At 36.5% G+C, this 23,837-nt stretch overlaps 4 protein-coding genes, 1 non-coding gene and 2 pseudogenes across 5 annotated transcripts; 3 read left to right on the top strand and 4 right to left on the bottom strand.

Moving 5' to 3' along the window:
- Positions 1–2,909: 2,909 nt before the first annotated feature.
- LOC139884225 (uncharacterized) lies at positions 2,910–3,626 on the bottom strand. Its single transcript, XM_071868289.1, has one exon. It carries the CDS (start codon positions 3,624–3,626, stop codon positions 2,910–2,912), a length of 717 nt encoding a protein of 238 aa, XP_071724390.1.
- Positions 3,627–5,744: 2,118 nt separating this feature from the next.
- Positions 5,745–5,816, bottom strand: TRNAK-UUU (transfer RNA lysine (anticodon UUU)). The gene has a single exon. It is a non-coding gene; the product is annotated as a tRNA-Lys (tRNA).
- An 851-nt stretch (positions 5,817–6,667) lies between these two features.
- LOC139884228 (uncharacterized) lies at positions 6,668–11,229 on the bottom strand. Its single transcript, XM_071868292.1, is given in 21 exon segments — positions 6,668–6,736; positions 6,831–6,900; positions 6,985–7,076; positions 7,193–7,297; positions 7,391–7,472; positions 7,577–7,716; positions 8,023–8,085; positions 8,190–8,245; positions 8,248–8,308; positions 8,396–8,473; positions 8,475–8,498; positions 8,623–8,709; positions 8,830–8,922; positions 9,133–9,210; positions 9,800–9,850; positions 9,852–9,908; positions 10,414–10,476; positions 10,567–10,607; positions 10,610–10,691; positions 10,784–10,903; positions 10,999–11,229. Coding segments are annotated over 21 exon segments (1,743 nt in total).
- A 957-nt stretch (positions 11,230–12,186) lies between these two features.
- Positions 12,187–13,503, top strand: LOC139884224 (probable polyol transporter 4; annotated as a pseudogene).
- A 164-nt stretch (positions 13,504–13,667) lies between these two features.
- LOC139884223 (epoxide hydrolase 2-like) lies at positions 13,668–15,906 on the top strand (annotated as a pseudogene).
- Positions 15,907–16,628: 722 nt separating this feature from the next.
- On the top strand, positions 16,629–17,925 carry LOC139884222 (epoxide hydrolase 3-like). The gene is made up of 4 exons (XM_071868288.1): positions 16,629–16,913; positions 17,028–17,186; positions 17,343–17,581; positions 17,679–17,925. Exons 1-4 carry the CDS (start codon positions 16,629–16,631, stop codon positions 17,923–17,925), a joined length of 930 nt encoding a protein of 309 aa, XP_071724389.1.
- Positions 17,926–18,493: 568 nt separating this feature from the next.
- Positions 18,494–23,820, bottom strand: LOC139884221 (wings apart-like protein 2). The gene is given in 15 exon segments (XM_071868286.1): positions 18,494–18,577; positions 18,690–18,771; positions 18,867–18,964; positions 19,080–19,227; positions 19,308–19,574; positions 19,936–20,387; positions 20,477–20,595; positions 20,698–20,805; positions 20,886–20,982; positions 21,123–21,251; positions 21,771–21,839; positions 21,841–21,884; positions 22,213–22,552; positions 23,038–23,137; positions 23,228–23,820. Coding segments are annotated over 15 exon segments (2,730 nt in total).
- Between the last annotated feature and the right edge of the window lie 17 nt (positions 23,821–23,837).

The raw sequence follows: 23,837 nt of genomic DNA, 5'->3' as shown, positions 1-23,837 counted from the left end.
ATATTGTCGATGTGGCACTTTTTTTAATGAATATCGATGTGGCACTTAACATATATATAAGATTGGTCACAAAATAACTTTCAAGAAGTTGTGATCAAATAGCAGAAGGCAAATGTCATTCTTAATAAACTATACCTTTTTTATGTTTATAGTAAACTATACATACAAAGTGTTATTAATTTGACAATTGCCATAAGTGGATATAATTATATATTTGTTTAGACTTAATCACCATTACGGACAACGGTGATGCATACATAAGTACGCTCATGACTGTTGTAAAATTTTCAATAATCTCTTTACGGGTCTTTATATTGTCTAAAAGCGTTAGCATGCAAGTGATCAACACTGCAAAGACTATAATCTCACCAATAAACAACATGATTATTGTGGGAATATTTATAGAAGATAGATAGCTAGATGAGATGAATTACAACTCCAACTCCATTAACAATGCCAACTAGAATGGAACAATTTCCTAGAGTGGTCAAGTTCACCGACTTCCTTTTTTTTTTTTTTTTTTTTCATATATTAAAGAATATTTCATCATATCCCTAATATTGCTTTCAAAATCTATGACAATTTGATGATCATGGTATAACTTGGGGAGGAAGAAATGAATAACATTGTCGTGCACCACAAGTAATCACTAGTGCTATATCCTTTGTTGTAAAAAAAAGTCGAGAGATATTTGTTTACGAAATTTGTGATATTATAAAATTTAAATTCCCCATGCATCGACATAGAAGCGAAGATCATACAAATAAAGTTTGAAATGATTGTGATGAAGGTCTATGGACCTAAGTGAACCAAAAAGCTAGCACAATGTGGGATCTATGTACTTAAGGTAATTGTGAAGACTTACAAATTGAGGGTCAATAAACCAAAGTTACAAATATCTTATAACCAAAGCTACAAATATCTTAGCCATAAGTTGATAGCCTCAAGGATTATTGTCTCGGAAGACTAAAGGGTAGCCCTCACCCAAACTTCTAATGTCTTCTACATGGTTATGGAGTAATGAAAAAGCTTTAGGAGACAACAACATGATTGCAGCCCTAACGCCATCGTCCACCATCTTCTACATGGTGGACAGTTTCTGGAAAAAACTAGAGGGGGCAATCGAAATCGCCGAAGAGCCGCTGCCTATTCCTCCAATCATCGACATGTGCTGTTATAATGGTCTGCTCTACACAGCTAGTGTTAATGGAAATTACGGAATGATTATGAGGTTTGATGGCTCCTATATTGAGCACAAAATGATTCATCTCCAAGAGCAACATATCCTAGAACATAATCTAGAGATTGACAGCCGCCAATTGTATCTTTTGGAATCCTTTGAAGGGCTGATCCTAGTAGACATGGCATGGAATAGTGAACATGAGGCTTTATAAGATGTACGAAATACAAGGAATGATGACATGGAAGCCGATTATCGGAGTAGTGATTGAGACCTTGATATTAGATTAGGAATGCAAGATTGTGGTGAGGACAGGGGATCAGTTTAGACAGTTGACGAGCAGCCGTATATATTTTTCGTAACTGAGCATCCAAAGGTTGGGCCTACGACGTCTATGATCGCTCATTCCTCTCATTGGACCTCAGCACCTTATGGAAGGTCATTCAAGATTCTGTTTCTGTCTCCTGAGAACATTGCACACAACTTTTGATCTTTCTAATCAAAATGTTAAATGCTTTGAATTGTCATGACACGTTGCAAAATATACAGATTAAAAGTTGTCAGACATCAATCAAATCTTTCAAATTATGATCTACTTTGAATTCCTACATTTTGGTCCCTAAGTTTTATAATTGATCGATTTAATGTGGATTGCATTGTTTCATTTCAGAGTTTAGGGGTCCATTTGTCAAAAATGAACTAAGGCAGGATTTGAGCTCCGCGCCTTTCGGGAAAACAAATAATAAACGACGCTCAAAATCTGCACTTTAGATTTTAACAATTTAGTCCTTACATTATATAACTGATCGATTTAATCGTGCTCGTGGATTTAACAAACTGAAAAAATAGAAAATTGAGAGGTCAATTAATGGGATACCTTCATTCATTACATGAGCCATGCAAGCTGAAACTAAAAACAATACAGCTTCATTAGTAAGTTCTGAATAATATAATGTTATGTTATTTGTTTTTTCTTTCAATTGTTTGAGTTCTAGGCTTATTAAGAGTTTTTACCGAGTTGTAGGCTTGTTGAGTGATTTGAGCGAGTTGTTAGCTCTTTTAGCCAGTTGTAGGTTTGTTGAGAGCTCTAAGGGAGTTGTAGGCTTTCTGAGATATTTTTAGCGAGTTGTTGACTTGTTAGGAGCTTTTATCGAGTTGTAGGCATAATAAGAATTCATACCGAGTTGTAGGCTTGTTGACTGTTGAGATTTTTTATCTAGTTGTAGGCTTGTTCAGAACTTTTAGCCTGTTGTACTCTTGTTGATCGATTTTAGCGAGTTGCGGGCTTCTTAAGAGATTTAAGCGAGTTGCAGGCTTGTTGAGAGCTTTAAACAAGTATTAGACTTGTAGGGTTGTTGATAGCAATTGGATGACAATTGACAAATATCGATCCTCAATTGTTTACATCATCTTTTTATGACAATATTTTGTTAAAAACGTAAAACCTCCAGTCATTGTTTCTGCTCTACTATGAATTCCTACACTATATAATTGATCGATTTAACCATGCTCGTGGATTTAACATACTGAAAAAATAGAAATAGAGAGATCAGTGTACTCAATCAATGGGACACCTTCATTCATTTCTCATTAGCCATGCAGCTGAAACTAAAAACAATACAGCTTCAATGACTCCACAATATCACATAATCAAGTTCTAATTACACTCATGATAACTAACTAATTAATTGATTAATTACGAGAGACCTATGTATGCTGGTAGGCAAATTTACTTGACATCGTCATCAGGATCTTCTTCTTCTTCGTCTTCTTCCCACGGAGTATTGAGATCGGTTGACGACGAGATGAGATTTTCCAAATCATCCCAATTCCAGTAATTTTCCATGTACTGGCCAATAGTACCATCAGTAATTATACTTGGTGGTGTAAATGTAATGCTGCTACTTGACGAGGGCATTATGGTCTCTCCACCACCATTGTAGTAATTATAATCATAAACACTGCTACTAATTGAGTTCTGAAAAGAGGTTGATGAATCTGAGAATGTAAATGGAAATAATAAGCTTGGATTAAGAGTTGAAGGACCAATTTGATCACAATCCATAAAATTTGGGGGGCACACTTGCAAGGATGAGGATGATGATGGAAGAATACCAGCCGTTGGATCGTCATAGAGATCAGAAGTACTAATCATTTTCTTTTGATGATCATCTACAAAAGTATGTCTCCGACTCTGTCTTTGTCTCGGCCGTTTGTTTTTCCGGCCACCGAGAGGAACATTCCGGAGGGTTCCACCTTTAGTCCAATGTCTCTTACAATTCCTGCAAAAGTGTCTTGGCTGAGATTTGTTATAATTGTTGTAATAACAAAACTTTGTATTACTTGATTCACATCTTGGACACTTTATCAATCCTTCTGCTGATTCCTTCATCGGACCTAGGGTTTGATCATCGGAATCGGAAACTTGTTTTGCACTCAATCCCATCTCATATATATATAATCTTCAAACACAAATCCAACCACTAAGAACATATAGTTTTGATGAAAATGAAATTATATTTAGATTATGAAATTTTGATGTTCCAATTTCTCTCTATGCCTTGAGAGAATTCAGTTATATAGAAAAAGTGATGCCCAAGGAAGAATATTAATTACTTAACCTTGAAGGTAAATGTGAGCTGGTGACACGTGGAAAAATCAGAGCCGTTGTTAGTGCTTCATATGGGTTGTAAAGTAAAGGGAAAAAACATGTTCATGCAATAATAACTACATGTAACATGATCATTATAACATCATAGTTTTTAGTTCATTATATATATTAAGTAAAGCTCTACATATGAAAAACGACACAAGTCATATTATAAATTCTGGTAATCAAGAAATTGACATTAATTCAAACTTACGTTATTTACTTCTACGCTATGCAAATAATTAATTCATTCTTTCATTAAGATATAGATAAATTATTTTATTTTTATTTTATAAGTATAAAATATCTTGAATTCTACTTTTTTATCCTTCAAATCAATCTCGAAAACTTATCGTTGGAAAGTAATTACTGATGGAACGTATGATCGCAATTTATTTTTTTTTTCACTGTCTGTAGAGATTAATAATGTTCTTAGGTGGGTCTTAGAACATGTGAATGTGATAACATACATTAATAGAGTTGGGGCTATGTATATTCCATGCAAGTGTAGGCATACTTTGTGTTTGTTTTATTTTGATGGGTCTCTATCTAGCCCTAGGTTTTCATTCTCCTCAAGAAAACTAGAGTACAATCATGCAATTTTATTTTATTTTATTTTAAGATCAAAAAGGGAAATTCATTAGCAATCTTGAAGAGCAATAGAGAATTTTTTATGTTCATCCGATCCAAATCGAATTTAAAACTAGGTTAAATGATATAATCACTTGGTTATCTTCTTAATCTCTTAGTCCTCATGTCTCAAAATCAATTTCATGAAGATAAGCTAATTTTTCCCTTAATAAATTACTTGCTTTGCATTGAGTGAACTGCCCTTGTTCCCGAAGAATTTGGCCGTTTGCACGTTATGAATGAATGATTTATGACTTTGGTCGATTTTTTTTGAAAAAAATTTAGGTACATTTCCATAAGTACTTTACATGTTTTTTCTTACATAAAATGATTTGTATTTTTTTATTTTTAAGATAATAGTCAAAAAAAAATATAATCAATTATATAATCATTTAATACAAAATATGTAAGATACCTATGAAAAATACATGTAAGTCAAGCTTTTTTTTAATGGCTTAATGGAACAATTCACTTCCCATTACATACAAACTCTAATTTGTTTGTATAAATTAGCACATAACATCATCTTCTAATAATCTATAACATCAATTCCAACTTGGTACATAAATTATTTGTTGGTATTCACAATTTTATAAGTGTGAAACGGTATTCAAAAATGAAATCATGGCGGTGTGATGATAGATTGATGCATGGTAGATAAGAGTCCATCAAATTAAATTTGTGTCAAATTAGTAGTCACCGGCCATGAATGAAAAGACACAAGTTCCTTAGAAATGAACTATAAATAGGAGGAATATACAAATATGGACCACCAATGTATAGGACTTCAAAATGTTACGCAATACCCTTTATATATATAATTATATCACTAGTCAGTCAGTCATGTTATGTTTCACAATACATGAACAAAAACAAGTTTTGATTGTGACCTAGCAGCCACCCCAATTATGGTATAATCTAATCTTGTTAATTAAAATGTGAAATTCCCACATTTTTTTTTAAAATGACTACATAAAAGAGCTTAATTCCTCAATCTATTTCTCTATGTGATTTGAATTCAGTGAATTAGATTTTTATATATACATATATATATATATATATATCTAATTCTATTTATCCATAACTTTTCAAAATTCACGTGCGAAATAGATTTTGATCGTTATTTTGTTCGAGATATCCATGAGTTTGAGAAGTTAAGATATTAGATACGTACACGTAGGGGACGAGGAAAACTGGAAGAAGAAGAACAACAGGAGATAAAATTCGAAGAGGCATGAAGCATATAAATAAAAAAGAAAAATTAACGATTAAAACGAAAAATAACGCCGACTGTGGGGATCGAACCCACGACCACGGGATTAAAAGTCACGCGCTCTACCACTGAGCTAAGTCGGCTTTGTTGACAATTGTTAATACATATCATATTTAACTCATTTTAAGGAAAAAATGTACCTACTAAGGCTTAGAAAATCGAAATTGGAATATGAATTTTTTACTTTTTTTTTTTTATGTTAAATTGGAAATGACTTGAAAGAATCATAGCAAGTGTACGTGTGGAAAACGGAAATTCAATGTGACATGCGCCGTAGGCTATGATTCTAAAGGGTCCAAGAATTGAATGGCAGCTAAATGTCGTGTTGTGTTGGTGAAGGTTTTTATCGAGTGAATTTGCATAGATTTTGGATATCGAAGAGCCAAAAAGGGAAACGGATGGAACTAGATTTAGGATTTTGATATGAACAAATGCATTTCAAAGTTAGGAATTATGGGTATCCTAGCATCCCAGAGGCTTTACGATAGTACATGATAAATACGTAATGTTGATGTTGTAAACTTTTAAGTTCATTTATACACATATTTATTTAGTAAAAATACATATATACGAACCTAAAAATCTAAAACATCGTATATTTCAAGATTGAAGGAGTATTAATTAACAGGTTCAGTAATAGGTTTTTTCACATTCAGGATACTAGATAGTACGGCTTTTCGATAAAATTCAGCTAAACCGAAATTGATTCTCAAATCTTGGAATAAAATTAGACAAACAGGTGCAAAAGAGACAAGTTTTTCTTAATATCCAACTCATAACTAATTAAGGCATGTGATAGTATATATGCCTTCTTAATACAAAATACTCTTATATTGAGGAGTTAGACAGACTGACATGAATAGAGCTTTTTTCTACTCTAGAAACATTTCTTTCATCCGAAATACAACATAACAAAAAAAGAAAAAAAAGCTTCTTAAAACTTGAAATCCTTTTTCCTTCTCCCGTCTTTGTCGTGCTGCTTACGCTTTCTCTTCTTCTCATTCTGCAACGATTAAACATGAGAACGTAAAAGTTAGCAACGCAACAACTCAATTTAGACTTGGTAAGGGAACTGGGAAATATAAAAATAAATTTACCTCAGCAACCATGTCACTGAAATCTTCCTTTTGATTCCGTAACTTCTCCTCTTCCCTAGCTTCCTCGTACCTGTAAAGCCAGTAAAATCAAATCACTTGCAAATTGACGAGAAAACATTACAATCATTTTTGGAATGGGAAGAGTTCAGCTTACTTGGCAGGCAAGACATTGTCCATAAGGTCCAATTCTTCGGGCAGTAGGGTAACATCGACTCTGTCTGATTTTTGACCTTTGAGTAGATCAACCTGCCAAACAAACAACAAATGAATCATAAGTTCAATTCAATGTGATAAAAGGAGAGTTTTCTATATATCATAATGAAAGTTTGACGGATAAAAGAAGGCATTTGTTTTCTTATTACCCTCTTAGCTCCTGATTTGTCTTGGGTACCAGTTCCGACCACATATGTGTGTGTTGTTCCGAGTAAAGTCCCAGGAGCAATCTTCTCCTCTCTTTCTTCAAGTACCTAGAGATAGAAACGGATCTGTCAGTAAAACATGGCATTAACATAAAAATAGTGAAATGTCTTTTCAGACAAGTAACATTTATTAGGACTCACTTGATAAAGAGGCCTATCGGGCTCCTTCCTCTGCTGCTTGCGAAGATCAATAACATCTGGCGTCTCAACTCCAGTGGGAGTTCTGCACAAATTTTACAAAAAGATATTAAATTGTGTAAAGCCACGTGTACAAAAGGACAACAATTACACAGGACAATCTCGAGTTCGGGAAAAGAAAAATCATACGTCGAAAGGCTATCAACAGACTGAATGCCATCTTCCAACTCCTCTTCCTCAATTTCTTGATCCTCTTCTTCTTCCTCCTCCTCTTCTTCTTCCTCTTCCTCCAAATCACCCCAATGTTTGCTCTTATCAACTGGTTCCTCCTGCATTGATGGGTGGGAAAAAAATAAGATATATAAGATAGTGTAATAAATAAAAACATCGATTTGTTTTTTTTAAAAATAATCATAAGACCGTAGTTCACTGTTCCTTTCACTAATATCCACCAAATTTTGAAATCAAGTCATACTCAGACCTTAAAAACCCAGAGGGGGTCATCCCCTGTTTAAAATTCATTTTTGGCCACCCAAGACAGGGTGTATTGTGGGAGAGCTACCTCATGGAGTAGCCCAAAACCCAATTAAGCGAGACTTACTATTAATGCAACAATTAATGACGACGAGACATACCTCATAGTTAGGCTGTTCTGTCACATGGACACCAAAAACATCTCCATATAAAGGACGCCCATACTACAAAGACGAAAACCAGATGGTCAGATTCTAAGGGTGCCAGCAAAAAGAAACCCAAACAACAGAAACTTTCTTTGAAAAAGTAATCAGAAAGAGCAACTCACTTCATCGACAGGAGGCTTGCCCCAGCCACCAGGATGATAACCAAAGCTGGCTCCAGGTGAATAGGAGCATTTAGACCCTGAATTTTCAAATGTGGGTATGATGGAGGAGGACCATATCTCTGAAAGATAAAATATATTACAAGATATAGAAACAAAACAAACAAGTAGATAAGCACCAAGAAAAAAAAAGTAAAGCAAATCCAAACCTGCATGTTGATGAGCCAAGGAGGAGGAGCGCCCTCTGGCATACCAAGAGCTTCTTTTAGTTCATGTGATAGAGTTCCCTGGTTTCATCTCCCTCAGCTTTACCTGTAGGCAGCAGAAGAAAATGTGTCATTTGCAGGAACACAGCACTCTGAGTTAACCTGGGTCTACAACCATCTAGGGAATATACAGAATTTGACACGCAAAAAGTAGAAACAAAAGAGTGTACCTCAAACTCCTTTCCTTCATGATACAGCTCCCCATGACTAGTTAGCTTTGGCTTTGTCTGGTACTTAAAAAAAGCATCATGGAGAACCTGAAAGAAACAAACACCGTAATCAGATTATAAGGGCTCAGCAGAAGTTTACAATAAACTGACATTTCACAAAGAAAAGTCAAGTCAAAGACATATGAAAAAACCAGAAAGATGAGATACCTGATAGTCGATGTCCATTTTGCCCATCTTTGGCTGCATCCGCTCACGTTGTTTTTGTTTTAGCTTCTTACCGTCCTCCTTTTCAATATAGGCCTGCAACAAGAAAAGATGTATTATACAACTCACTCAAAACCTTTTTCTAGCTTTGGTAATTGAACCAAAAAATTTATTGTAGCCAACTAGAAATCAACTTCATATAGTAGTCATATTATGAATGTTTAGGACAGTTAAACCAAAAATCATGAAAACCTCAAGGCAAAGTCTGCTAGTATAACAATGATGAGCGCACAAAGTAGAAATTACCTGTCTGATTTTCTCAATTCCTGTTGCAGCAATAAAATCAGGTAACTGAAAAGGTTGTTTCTCAATACCACGTTTACCCTGCGAACAAATCCCAAATTGATGAGATACAAGTAAAAAATTCGTGTCGTAATGCTTGATCATGTGCACAAATAAGTATCATAAAACTAGAAGCATCAAGCCCAAACATTAAGCACAATGGACAAGATCTCTTAAAATTCATAGCAGAATAAACAGCACTTTGAAAGTGAAAAATAACCCCAAAGACTAAGATGCAGAGGCATTTACTAAATTAATAAAAGAAAAGACCACCAAAAGCACCATGTAAAATCTACATTCCACCCCCAACTAGAAAATTGATGCAGAGGCATTTACTAAATTAAAAGAAAAGACCACCAAAGCACATGTTAAATCTACATTCCCGCCCCCAACTAGAAAATGCATTTAAGGAAGGTCGTCCAATGGACCCATTTGCCAAACACATACAAGTCCAGGATCCATGGTTGCCACAGCAGCTCCCTGCAAAGAACCAGATATATACATATAAGAGAAACCTTATGGATGTGATCTTACCCCACCCTATTCCCTATACCCTTCTTATTTATCATATAAACAGTCATGCATCCAATGATTTTACCCACATATCTCATATTTTCCAAGGTTCGCTGACCTGCAAATATTTCCTTTTCTGGCACCAGTGCCTTGGTACAGGAACAGTGTTTCCTGTAAGACTTCAAGTACACCAGCAACTTGGGATCAGCAGAAGTTGCATCCCATACCTGAAATTAATTTTAAAGAATGAATAAGTAACTATAATGCAATGAATAACAGTTGATGCATACTATTTAAACACTCAGATACAAATACTGAATCATCAATATAAGAATACCATCCTGATTATATCCCCCAGCACTTGCACAATGACAGAATATTGAAGTTCAAGTATATCTGTTTTTCTAGTTCAACATTTTTAGGATGTTAATTTTATAATAGTTTGAGACTGCATAAACGAACATATATGAACAGCTTGAGAGAAGCTAATCCTCTCATGATATGAAAATGATTAAACAAATTATGTTTTACTTTAATTCCATAATCTTCTATGCAATGCTAGACACGCAAGAAGCACCTATAAGCTATAACATATAATTTCCGATGACACATGAAACCTTAGCTCTAAGGCTCACCGGTCATGTGCAAAAATGAACAGAATCAAACATGTAGCACATCACGAAGGAGAAACTAAATTAATCAAGCTAGACGGTAGTTTTTAAAATTCCATACCTCAACAACATCAGGCCTCATGCAAATCTGTTTCAGCTCTGCAATCTTCATTCTTCGTTGAAGCTGGAAACACAAACAAAACCCAAGGACATATTATAACGAGTACCACTATAAACATAATCATGTTAACAATCATTAAACAGAACAGCAAACCTTTTTCTTCTTGTTTGACACGCCATTCTCCTTTGTTTGTTCTCCTGCTCTTCTTCGTCTGAATCCGAGTTTGCTTTCTTCTTTGCTTCTGCATCTGGCGCAGACTCGTTCTTTTTATCAGCTTCCTAAAAGGATATAGTAAACACAAGATCAGACATATTCTTCTACATAACAGAAAAGAATTGTTAGCAGCAAGTATCAATTCTTCTGTGCTTACCTCAGAACCAGCAGTTTCAACAAAATTAAATTTCTCAAAAATCTTCCTAAACTCATTATCGAAACCATCCTCGAGTTCTGGCTTTTCCGGAACATACTCCACTTCAACCTGCTCAGCTACCTACGTAATATGAGCTCTTCTTAGTTCATTAAGCATAAAAAAACAGTTGTTGTAGAGCACAACCAAAAATCAAAAAGAAAACAACTAAGCAATACCTGCCCGTTATCAGTGTTGGCGGAGCTTTCATCCTCATCTGCTTCGGCGTCGCTGTCTTTATCAGTTGAATCCCTAGGTGGCTGAGATGCCGCCTTGTTCTTTTTCTGCTTCCGCCTACGACGGCGGCGTTCGATCTCTCGAGTCTTCTTGGTCCCGGAAGATTTGAGATCTCCGTTGGCGGCGACGGCGCCGCCGTTTTGTTGCGCCGGCGTAGCAATCTCTGCTGTCATCTTTGTTTGTGAATTTCCGGCCGAAGTGCGAGAGAGAGAGAATATGACGGTGAAGTGCAAATCAGGAGATTTATATTAGGGCGTTTTTCGCACGTGTACATTACCTTTCACACGTGCCAATATTCATACTACTATTTCCACTCCAATAACTCGTTTTGTAAGATTTCTTACGCTGTAATGACATTTTTGTCCCTTGGTAATCTTTCTCACAGAGGATAAATATGTCATTTTATTCATCAACGGTAAAAACTGAAAAAACATTTTCTACGGTCAACGTGAATGAATTTTTTGTATTCTTATTTCTGTTAGATTCCTCTTCCTCCCATAATACCGAGAAAATGATATATACAAGTCTTTTGGCCTATTCGTTGGACGGATCTATAGAATTAAAGAAAATGAGAAATCAAAAAATGTGGTTCCAAGAAAATGGGAAAAGGTATAGGAGATATGGACATGGACCTTGATCCGACAATGGAAGAAGAAGATACCGTGTTAGCTCATGTCGATAATCCTATCAACACAAACAATTCCGTTTTCGCCTCACTCAACTCGGTCATCCTAGGATACGGAATAATGTGCTTTTGATCCGTCTATTCTGATGAATTCGTTATAGGAATTTGTTTTATAATTAGGGAGCCATTAAAGTTGTGTTCTTGATCTGCTAAAGCTTTTTAATAGATGCATTGGTCAAAATAGAATTGCTTGAATTGTTCACCTAAACCAAGATTGATAATTTTGCTACAATTTACTAGTACAGCAACCAGAAATGACCAGAATACAATATGGTACTCCCTCCTACCACGAATAAATGACACGTTCACTTTTTTGGTTTATTGAAAAATGGATTTATCTAGAAATCAAAAAAATGGATGTCATTTATTTATGTACGGAGGGAGTACATGATAATCAGCTTTCACCCGACAATTTTCTTTTTACCATTTGGTAGATGTCGAAGTAATGAGTGGAGCAATTCTATTCATTCAAGAAGATCTAAACATAAGTGAAGTTCAGGTAGAAGTTCTTGTCGGAATTTTAAGCATAGTTTCACTTCTTGGTAGCTTAGCTGGCGGGAAGGCATCGGATGCTATTGGCAGAAAATGGACAATAGCCTTTGCCGCCATAGTTTTCCAGTTTGGTGGGGCGATAATGTCTTTCGCTCCGTCTTACGAGGTTTTAATGCTCGGCAGGATATTGGCTGGTGTAGGAATATGATTTGGTGTTATGATTGCTCCTGTAAATATAACCGAATCTCGCCATCCGTCGCGAGAGGATCCTTAACTTCATTTCCTGAGATCTTTATATATTTCGGGATACTTCTAGGATACGTTTCGAATTATGTCTTTTCAGGATTGCCTGTACATTATAGTTGGAGGGTTTTCCTTGTTTGTGATTCCGGAATCTCCAAGGTGGCTTGTGATGAAGAACAGGATTGACGAAGCGAAACTAGTACTTTCGAGAATAAGCAAGAATGAAACTGAAGTAGAGAATAAATTAGCTGAGATTCAATTGGCTGCTGGCTCTGGAAATCTGTCGACGAAGCAGAAAGCTGTTTGGAAAGAAATGTTGAATCCTTCTCCAGGTGTTCGACAAATGCTGATTGCCGGTTGTGGAATTCAGTGTGTACAACAAGTTTCAGGTATAGATGCAACTGTTTACTATGGTCCAACTATTTTTAAAGAAGCCAGAATCCACGACAAAACTCAACTTCTCGCAACGACAGTGGCTGTCGGATTCTCGAAAACAATGTTTATCCTCGTCGCGATATTCCTCATCGACAAACTGGGACGAAAGCCTCTACACTTGGTAAGTACAATCGGAATGACTCTCTGCTTATTTATTTTAAGCATTAGTCTTACATTTATTGGAGACGGAAACCTTGGGATTGCCATTGCAATTGTATCAGTTTGTGGAAGTGTAGCCTTCTTCTCAATAGGAATCGGTCCTGTCTGTTGGGTTTTATCTTCTGAAATATTCCCTCTACGGCTTCGAGCTCAAGCGTCTGGTCTCGGAGCCATTGGGAATAGGGTCTCTAGAGGATTGGTTACAATGTCGTTTTTGTCGGTGTCTCGAGCAATTACAGTGGGAGGGACTTTCTTTTTGTTTTCTGTATTTTCGGTTCTTTCTGTTGTTTTTGTTCATTTATGTATTCCTGAAACTAAAGGGAAGTCTTTGGAACAAATTGAAATGCTCTTCCAAGGAAATGGAGGATTGGCAACAAGTGAGGTTCAATTGGGAGATGCTGAAAGACTAATGCAAAATGAAGGAAGAAGCTAATTGTAATTGATACACCACTCGGTAAAATTGAGGCCGGTTGTTGTTGTATTTTTTTTTGGAGAAATACATTGTAACCTAATAATATAGAGATCTAAACTATATATATTTTTCTACTTCTTCTTTGGTTTAGAAAGAGCAATCATGTCTTTGTAAAGGAAACGATAATGAACAAGAATGTGTTTGGTCCTTATTTTCAACATTCGGAGCCATATCGTCTTCAATGTTCTCTGTTTCGAGTACATAGTCCTTACATTAAGTACTTGCTCCTTTTACACTAATATCAGTCAAAACTTGCCTTCATGACAAAAGGAACAAACTATATAGCGAAATGTGTCGTCCTAACATGCCAGGCAATAATTTTACTTAGAATTATGAAATTGTACCTAAAATTATACTTACTCTGTATAACAATACATGTTGTTTTGTATTTTTAGATGCATCCTAAAATGGCCATGGAGGGTTGAATTGGGTTGTAGGCTTGTTTATGAATCTCCCAAAGCTTCCCGAGCTGTTGGTTTGTTTAAGATCATGTGGACTTGTAGACTTGTTTAAAAGGTTTTAGAGTTGTAAGCTTGTTGAAACAATCGCGACTTGTAGGCTTGTTGAAACTGTAGCGAGTTGTAGGCTTGTTGAAACTGTAGAGAGTTGTTGGCTTGTTGAAAACTGTAGGGAGTTGTTGGCTTGTTGAAAACTGTAGGGAGTTGTAGGCTTGTTGAAAACGTAGGGAGTTTTAGGCTTGTTGAAACTGTAGCGATTTGTAGCCTTGTTGAAACTGTAGAGACTTGTAGGCTTGTTGAATCTCTATACACACAACATATTTCTTCCCTTTGTTCTATCTTCAGAATTTAAAATAGTATTTACATTACAGAAAGCTAGACAGCTCCCAAAACCCAAAATTTAATGATAATCAAATTGCTTAATCCGAAATCATTAATACCCAGATCACACTACACAAGTTCATCGCCGTCAACGGACTTAAACTTCATGTAGCTGAGAATGGTTCGGGTCGGAATCGGATTTAATTGAATTCTAATTTATGAGTTATTAATTTTTTAAATTATTGGTTGAACAATTTCTTTTCCGGCGGTTGTTTTTCTTTTTCAGGGACTAATGTGGTGGTGGTGTTCTTACATTGGTTCCCGGAGATATGGTATTCGTGGCGTTATCAGATGGTGGCGCCAGCCAAGGCTGGATTCCGTGCGATTGCACCTGACTATAGAGGCTACGGCTTATCGGAAAAGCCACGTCAACCTCAAAAAACTTCATTTTCCGACATCGTTTCCGATCTTCTCGCCCTCCTAGATTGTCTCGGCATCCCCAAGGTGAATATCGAAATTAGACTAACTCGCCCCTGTATAATGAATAAATGCATGGTTTGGTCTTCTTATTTTAAATTTCAGTTCAAAAGTCCTAGTGTGCTAGAAAGCAGGTTGTACTGTTGGTAGTGTAGGTGTAGATATTTGTAAATAGTTTATGAATTTGTGATTGAAATAGGAGGGTTTGGGTAAATTTTGAGTCCATTTTGATCTTTTTTGCTTTCCGATGTGCAGGTTTTTCTTGTGGCAAAAGATTTCGGTGTTAGACCAGCTTACCTTTTGCCCTTCTCCACCCAAAGAGGGTCTCTGCAGTCATAACATTGGGAATACACTCCTCTTCGTCCTTCAAAGTACAGAATGCACCTCCCAGAAGGTTTCTACATATCGCGATTGCAGGTACGTTCATTGACTTGATGATTAGTGCATATTATGGATTAAATCTAATATAGTTTTTTGGCCGATTTGATGCAAAGACGGTAGTAAGAAATGTGTACATTCTCGTTTCCAGGAGTGAAATACCTATAGCCTCAGAAAATCAGGAGATCATGGACTTGGTGGACTTAGAAACCCCTCTTCCTACTTGGTTTATGGAGGAAGATCTCGACGCCTATGGGCCGTCATACGAGAAATCTGGATTTGAAACTGCATTGCAAATGCCATACAGGTAATTGAACAAGTTTTGATCTGGCTAGCTCGTTGTTAACAGATAGATGGAAAGCACACATTTTTATCTCATGGACCAATGATTTGGGGATTTTGAAAAGTTGATGAAGTGCAGGAAGTAATTTTTAGTGAGTCGAATTTGCATATGCTTTTGTTTTGTAGGGCGATCAATGAAGAATATGGAATATTGATAACAGATCCAATAGTTAAAGTTGGGGCACTACTAATAATGGGTGGAAAAGATTACGTCTTGAAATTCCCAGTAATGGAAGACTATATAACAGGCGGAAAGGTGAAAGAGTTGGTTCCTAACTTGGAAATCATACATTTGCCTGAAGGAACACATTTTGTTCAAGAGCAATTTCCTGAGCAAGTGAATCAGTTGATCCTCAATTCCTTGAAAAGCATGTTTAATCCCCAATAATACTAGTCTACAAACATATTACAAAGCTTCGAGTTTCTAGGTGCTTTTGTATCAGAAAACCTTGTGTTTTCGTCTAGTGATCGTTAATCATAGGTACAAACTGGTCGATTGTCATAGACTGAAAGAGCTTCTCTAGTGTCTGGAGGTCGGAAAAGGTGAAATCCTGTTCGGCAACAAAAATGGCTTTTTGAGGATTGGTTTCTTTTAATGTTTTCGTGAGAGCCAAGAAATCCTTTATCGGACCTAATTGATCTGTTTGTATGATCTTCTTTCTCACTCTTACTTTGAAAAATATGCAAAGGTAAACACTAAAACTCGAGTGATTTCGGGTGTGTTCATTTGGTGTTTGGAACAACACGTCAAAAGGTGTGTTATAACTAAAAATGACAAAAAAAAAAAAAAAAAAAGACACACTTAGAGAGTGTTAGAAGCAAGACATCTCCGGATACAAAACGGATACACCATTCGTGTCCTAATGAGAAACAATATGGAAAAAGAAGAAATTTAAGGGAGTTGGAGGGCAAATTGGGCATGTTAGTTAAATAGCCGTGTATTTAGACCTTTAGTGCGTGGATTTAGTCAATTAGACCCACCCCAGAAAAGGCTCATTGGTCAGTACTCAGTACTATATGACTATCTATTGAAATTATTTCATCCATCATTAACAACACAATAAAGTCAATTCTCGGGTCAAAATTGCAAATTTGCAATTGTTCTTAATAATGGATCAGATACAACACAAGCTAATCGACATAAGAGGAGTGAAGCTTCACATTGCTGAGATCGGAACTGGTTCCTTGGTGGTTGTGTTCATCCATGGCTTCCCTGAAGTATGGTATTCATGGAGACACCAAATGATTTCATTGGCTAAGTCAGGATATCGTGCTATCGCGCCAGATTTAAGAGGCTATGGCTTATCTGATCATCACCCAGATCCTCAAAATTCATCATTTAATGATTTTGTCGAGGACACCATTGCCATCCTTGATTCTCTTCAAATTCAAAAGGTAATTTGATTTATAATAGGGATAAATTTCATACATTTAAAAAAAAGGATCAAATTGGATGTTTGGTAAAGTAAATGGACTAAATGTTGTAGTACTAACACAACGAATTTGCAGGCTTTCCTTGTCGGAAAAGATTTCGGGTCCTGGCCGGTTTATCTCTTGTCCCTAATGCATCCAACAAGAGTTTCTGGAATCGTCTCGTTAGGAGTTCCCTTCGTTCCTGAAAGAATTAATCGTGATCTTCCAGAAGGTTTCTACATTTTCAGATGGAAGGTTTATTATCTATCTTAAATATTACTCCATCCATCCGTTGTCAAAATAGACGATGTTTTGTATTATTAGATTTATTTGTATGGAGTGGACTGTGTAGTACTTGAATATATCCGTTTTTACCATTTTTATGATTGGCTCATTGATTTACCACGACAGGAACCTGGACGAACTGAAGCAGATTTCAGTCGTTTTGACGTGAAAACTGTGTGGAAGAACATTTACATCCTTTTCTCGAGAAGTGAAATTCCGATAGCCGGAAAAGATAAGGAAGTCATGGATCTGGTTGAACCATCCACGCCGTTACCGATATGGCTAACAGAAGAAGATGTTTCCGCCTATACAACGTTATATGAGAAATCTGGATTTGAGTCTCCAATGCTAGTCCCTTACAAGAAGTAAGTCCACACCCTTTAAATATTTGCAACACATCAGAAACTTTTGTTCTTAAATACTAACCACTACCTCCGTTGATGGATAATCGTGCAGGGGAAGGGGAGAAGAGTCTTCAATCGTCACGAAAGGAAAAATTGAAGTTCCGATGCTGTTGATAATGGGAAAGAAAGATTATTTCCTCAAATTCCCAGGGATTGAAGAGTATATAAAGAGTGGAAAAGTGAAAGAACACTCTACTGATTTGCAGATTAAGTATTTGCCAGATGGAACTCATTTCATGCAAGAGCAATTCCCAGATGTTGTAAATGAGCTCATTATCAACTACCTGAGAAATCATGTTTATTAACTTATATACAAGGAGGATGATATCATTGCATTTGTAACTTGATTTGGATATTATTTCCTTCAACTCTTAAAAAACAGCTGAGTTCGATAAATTTTCCAAAGTACGGGAGTTTTCATTGTGTATTTGGAACATGCTCTATCTTACTCCAAATATATAATGAACACACCCGAAACTCTTCACCTTCAACTATCGCGAACTGAAATGTTAAAGCTGATAACATTTTGTAAGAGTAATATATATATTATTAATAGCACTAACCTGGTTTAAAACCTTAAAAACAAGCAAAGATTACGTACACAGATCACTGAGGGATAAGGGTAATACACTTTTCTTATCATTTTTCGTATACGATCATTGTCGGCCTACCCTAATCTGATGGAAATGAATTACTAATCAACATGCAACTACAAAACATATATATATATATATATATATCACTCCTTATATAGTATAAACAAGGGGACTAGATATAAAAGAATTGGGAAATAAAGGGATCTTTTTCAAACTATTCTAACAAACTCTTTCTTCATTGGTGCAAATAAACCAATGAGGCCTCCTTCCTTTTGCTTCATGGCAACTTACATGATTCAATTACTTCACTCACAGCTTTATGTGTCTCCGGCGTAATCATTTCTAACGTCAAATGAAATGCCTAAAATGTTCGTGAGTAAAAGAAGAAAACATCAGCCAGACACTAACCATGGTATTTTAATATAAAATCAGGTTCATAAAACTTAGGGCACAGGTCTCATTGGGTTACGTACCACAAATCTCTCCAACACGGGTACCAATATTTTCAAGCTATGCTTTGGTAGCCACTCCGTAATTGCATCGCGTATGCACTCGCTGTTATTAGCGATAGAAATTTGCATTATCAACGAGGACAAAGAAGTTTGAATTTGATTAAGGAACAAAGATATAAAAAAGGTATAAATACAAACCTTTCGGTTGAAAGAAATGCAAGCAGTAAAGCGGAATAAGCTTCGACAATCATCTTCTCGGCTTCTTTCTCTCCCTGTAACACAGCTTCCTCATCGTTCTGTGGAAAAATTCCAAACAGCGTATTATTGTACAAGCATCCAATATTACATAAACTGGAAAATAAAATAAAAGTTATTGCAGCATTGAAATCTCAATGTGACGAGAACAATTACCCAAGTCAACTCGTTTCCTTCTCCAACTGTATCACCTGCTCCACGATTGGCAATAAAGATAGAACAAAGCAATGGAATGACATTACTTTCGGCTACTCGTAACCCTTCTGAGTTGCATAATGACACAGTGGTTGCTGCAAGTTGTGATCTGAAGAAATACTTACTGTGAGTTTTCGTGCACAAAAAGTGGAGGAAGATAAAAAGTCCTAAAGGAGTTGTAATAGAAACCTGTTCTGTCCATCTTTCTCCACTAAGTTTACAAGGAGACCTAAAATTGCAACAAGGAAGTCTAATTCTTCATCGGTTAGATGTTTATCATTTTGAGCATTAAGTACACTGCTTGCATTGTCCTCCTTTCCTGAGATAAGGGATGAGGCGGATGAGCTGAACATAGGAAAGTGGCGAGCAATCAACGAAGCCGTGGTCTCCAGTCCACCACATAACGCAATTTGCTGACAACCTATTGGGTTTTCATTAGTTAAGTTCATCAGAAACCTGCCACAAAGTACAATTTTACAATTCGATCAAACAAACACGTGAAAACATAATAAACTCGAAAGACAAAAATCACTAAGGCAAATGCCACAACAATACCTATCATGTAACAGAGACATCAAAGAAGATAGAAATTAAAATTTTGGGATGAAACCCTCTTTTCAACAGATGTAATATAAAAATCTAAGAAACCACATGGAGCATATGAGCAAAAGCAAAACTATGAGAGCACTAGCAAACGAAGCAATTGGGTTGCACCACACCACCTTACTCTTATCTTGTCAAAGTAATCAATCAAAACACGAGGGTTTGCAATAATTCAAGCATTAATGCTTATGTGTAGTTCGTATACTGGACAAACCATACCTTGACAGCAGTGAGAAGGCAGTCACCTAAAAGGCTAGATATCTCTTCCTCATCAGTAGATGAACGAGGAAGTTCACGAGGATGGTGAACTTCCTCAACAGGTGACTCCTGCAGGCATGTTTCTCTGCTACCTGATTCTATTTTACTAGTCATCGTTGGATCTTCATGCCGTTCTTTACGTCGTCTGCGCTTAGGCCCATTTTTTTGAGGTCCAGAATCCTTTTGATTTCCAGATAATATGTCCCACTTTGAGGGCTCAAAATTATAGTCATCAAATGCAAAAGGATCTTGGCTGTCCATTAAACTATCATTTTTGGAACTATCATATTTGGTATCCTTTGAACTATTGGTCATGTCAACAAGACCAAACCCTGGGCTTGTCTTTATTGGTCCATTCTTTTTCCAAGTATTCCAATTATTGAACTCCGAAAAATACCAGTACAAGAACTGGATATGGTAGAATTGACTCTCAACTCTTGTGAACAGGAAGCGTGTGCGGATGTGCTTGCAGGTTCTGTACAGCATATAGAATTGACCAACTGATCAGTTGACGACCATGTGCTGTCCCAAGACATGCCAAAGCTCCTTTCTTCGGAGGCCAACTCCATTGAAGAGCTAGCTTGTGAGGAACTAATGAGAATAGGCTCATTGCTCACTAGGGAAATTTTCAAACAGCGGACAGAAAATAAGAGCGAGTGAGGGAGTGCAAAAATGCAAGCATCGAGAAATTATCATAAATGATAGCACTAGGAAATACCTTTGCGGTTTGCAATTAGGGTCACTTCAGATGTAGAAGCAGTTCCATTTGAACAAAATTTAGGGTTACTGTCACTGGAAGATGTAGAATTTTTAAGAAGATACTGACCTAGAAATTAATATGAGCAATCAGCACAGTGCGCAAACTAATGAAAGCATGTTTCGAATATATCTTGCACCATTAGTTACCCGAAAGAATTTTGATGACACTTATGACAAGTTGCACAAATGTTATTCTTCTGGATCCATACGAATGCAAGTTCTCTTCCATTCCAAGTAGACGGTTCTGCATTATAAATGACCAATTTTAGGATTGTCAAGATTTGAAAAATATTAACATTTCAGAAACAGAATGGTAGGAACAAGACATTATGAACTATCAAGAAAGCATTCAGTAAACCATAACATGGCGTGCAATAATCTAACCTGATTAGCTTCACTTAAAAATGTGGCATTTTCCAATATTTTCAAACATTTTAAAAGAAGTGCTAGAGTCTGCAAATCTGAGTCATCTTTTAATGCCTGAACTGAAGTTGAAGAGCGACCAAGCCAAACCTGAAGCAAATACATCTCATCCGTTAATGAGAGATCTAAACAATATAACAAACAATTCTCAATAGTAAAAGCCCCAAAACAAATGTTAAACTGATACAATTATGTGTTACTCATGGTCATCAACCGTGCACATTCTCGAGATGAATAAAGAGCTATGGTTTGCCTTGAGAGTACAGGCATGTATATCTTACTCTATCATGTTTTAGTATCCAGTATGATATTGCACTAATTAAAAACCGAAGTTTCATGGATTCCTTCATGCGTGCGTTTTAAAAGTAAAGTTGACTAGTCTAGTTACTGACATAAAGACTGGATTCTAAAAGTAAATGGCTGACTATCCTGTTGAAAAATACCAAATCCAGTTTTACTGCTTGTATTGAAATCGATTTTCATTTGGATTCTCAGACAGTCACATATAGAGATGTACGAACTAAGTTTTCTTCTAATACATGTTGCATTATGAACTCATTAAATATTCTTCCAAAAAATAAAATAAAAATGGCACAACATACAGGCTACCTCCATTTCAGAATGGCATTTCAAGGCAACCTGAAAGATTGCATCAAGTCCTCCAAGTTCTCGTAATTTTTTCCTTAAATTTTCTACCAGTCTTCCTCACTGCACCAGTTGTATCTGAAGAAAGCCCCACAGAAAGTCATATGTTAGCTATCAATAATTAAAAGGAGAATGGATTATAAAATGAAGGAAAAACAAACATAATGCAAATACGGCCCCAGAATTTAAAAAATAACTCCACTGCAATATTGGAATAAACATTAAGAATACTAGTGTGCCAAATCACATACGCTGCTGAGTTAGTTCATAAAAACATAGCATGATTCAGGAAAAGATCAATTTGCCACTCTTGTGATTATTAAGAGTAGAGATTTTGTTTCTAGTAGATAATGCACAAATAATAATTTACACTATGAATAGAGAAGGGTGAAAATCTACATCATACCTTCAAACGAAATTTTAGATAAGCAACCTTTCTCCATAGTTAACAACGCTATCCATATAGGGTCTAACTCTGGCCTCTTTACTCCACTGTCAAAGACTCTGTTAGACTTCAGTTCCTTGCAACTAACGAGAATGTCCTGAACTTTGGAAAGAATGCCAGCGGAGGTGGAATCTGACATTCTAGAAGTACCTCGTGAAATGTTAGAATCCCTGCATATGGCCAGAAGTTTACTGCCTATTTTCGGTGCTTTATCTTCAGTTGCTACAGAGGTAGTTGGTTTCAAGCACTTGATAAGGAAACGAATGCTGTTAGGTGACTCCAACAAATGATCATCTTGACCCTGTGATATTGAAATTAGAAACACTTCAGGCTATGATAATAGATAACGAGAAAAGCATAGCTGAAATCAATAAATGTGAAAATAAGAAGTTCGTTTTTACTAAGACAACAACGCAAGAAGATAACCACTTTGCAAGTCTTAGCAAACATTTGTAACAAAGCTTATGTACCAAGAACTATCAAAACTTATATCACAATGTTCACTTCCATAGAAAACGAATCAAGGGCAGACGCGCAGTGAAAGTCATTTAAACAGGATTGCAAAAAATATATATAAAATTTTTGTTCATGTATGAATCCATGGAGATGCATCAGGAAGTCACTATAGCACGATGACTCCTATAATCCTAGCTTCACCATTGAGATAAATGCATATAATTCAGAGCTTAATTGAGAAGTTTCAGCCTTCATATGATAAGCTAGTTTAGACTCGATCAGCATGATTAGTGTCTATAATTAGATACGGAATGAAGTAATAATACGTACATCCCAAGTCAAAGCATAGAAAAGAGCTGCAGCAGCCAGATTGCTGGACGAGTCATCAAAATCGATTCCTAAAATCGCGTCAATTATAGTCTTTGCCATCCTGAAAGCAAAATATTTAAAATTCAAATGTCAGTATCTTAATAGCCGTTATTCCAGAATCCAGACTAACAAGTCATCTAAATGAACTTACCCTTGACTCCTTAGAAGCCTCCTTTGTTGCACAGTGCTGCAAATGGACAACAAAGACAAGAGACTGGATCTCCGAGTCCTCAATTGCTGGCCTTTTCTTAGCCCGTCAAGCGCGAAATTCACCTCGTCGACGTGCTCCATCATTTCCCCATACTCTCGAGCCTCCATCAGCGTCGATGTAGCCGGAATCATATACGTTCCAGAATCAAAAACCTTCTTATTATTGTTGTCGTTCTTCTCCTTCTTCTTCTTCTTGAATTTGTCACCTCTGTCTAAAACAACCTCTCTATCTCTCTTCCCATTCTTTTGCCTCTTCCTATTGAAACCGTTGTTGGCGTTGTCGAATTGTGAATCGAGGTCAAAAGGATCGGTTTGGGAGTCAAAATCGAATGGATCTTGTTGCGACCAGAGAGAGTTGGATTCCTGCGAGGAGAAATTGAAGCTCTGATTGTAATTATTATTATTGTCGTAAAGTTCTTCAGAGGTGGTCTCTTGGGAGGAGAGCACCACAACGTCGCCGTTGCTGTAGGTTGAGTTTCTCGGTAGTGGTGGTCGGTTGCTGTTGCTCCGGCGGCCGTATGTCCTAGCAATCATGGTCTTCTGAGCATTTG

The sequence above is a fragment of the Rutidosis leptorrhynchoides genome, unplaced genomic scaffold, assembly GCF_046630445.1.
Source record: "Rutidosis leptorrhynchoides isolate AG116_Rl617_1_P2 unplaced genomic scaffold, CSIRO_AGI_Rlap_v1 contig521, whole genome shotgun sequence".
NCBI lineage: Eukaryota > Viridiplantae > Streptophyta > Magnoliopsida > Asterales > Asteraceae > Rutidosis > Rutidosis leptorrhynchoides.
The sequence above is the reverse complement of the archived record's forward strand: the minus strand, read 5'-3'. Positions and strand labels throughout refer to the sequence as shown.

Coding starts and splice junctions, on each gene's coding strand:
- LOC139884225 (XM_071868289.1), bottom strand. CDS start 3,626: ATGGGATTGAGTGCAAAACAAGTTTCCGATTCCGATGATCAAACCCTA.
- LOC139884222 (XM_071868288.1), top strand. CDS start 16,629: ATGGATCAGATACAACACAAGCTAATCGACATAAGAGGAGTGAAGCTT. Junction 16,914..17,027: donor ATTCTCTTCAAATTCAAAAG/GTAATTTGATTT, acceptor ACGAATTTGCAG/GCTTTCCTTGTCGGAAAAGA. Junction 17,582..17,678: donor ATGCTAGTCCCTTACAAGAA/GTAAGTCCACAC, acceptor GTGCAGGGGAAG/GGGAGAAGAGTCTTCAATCG.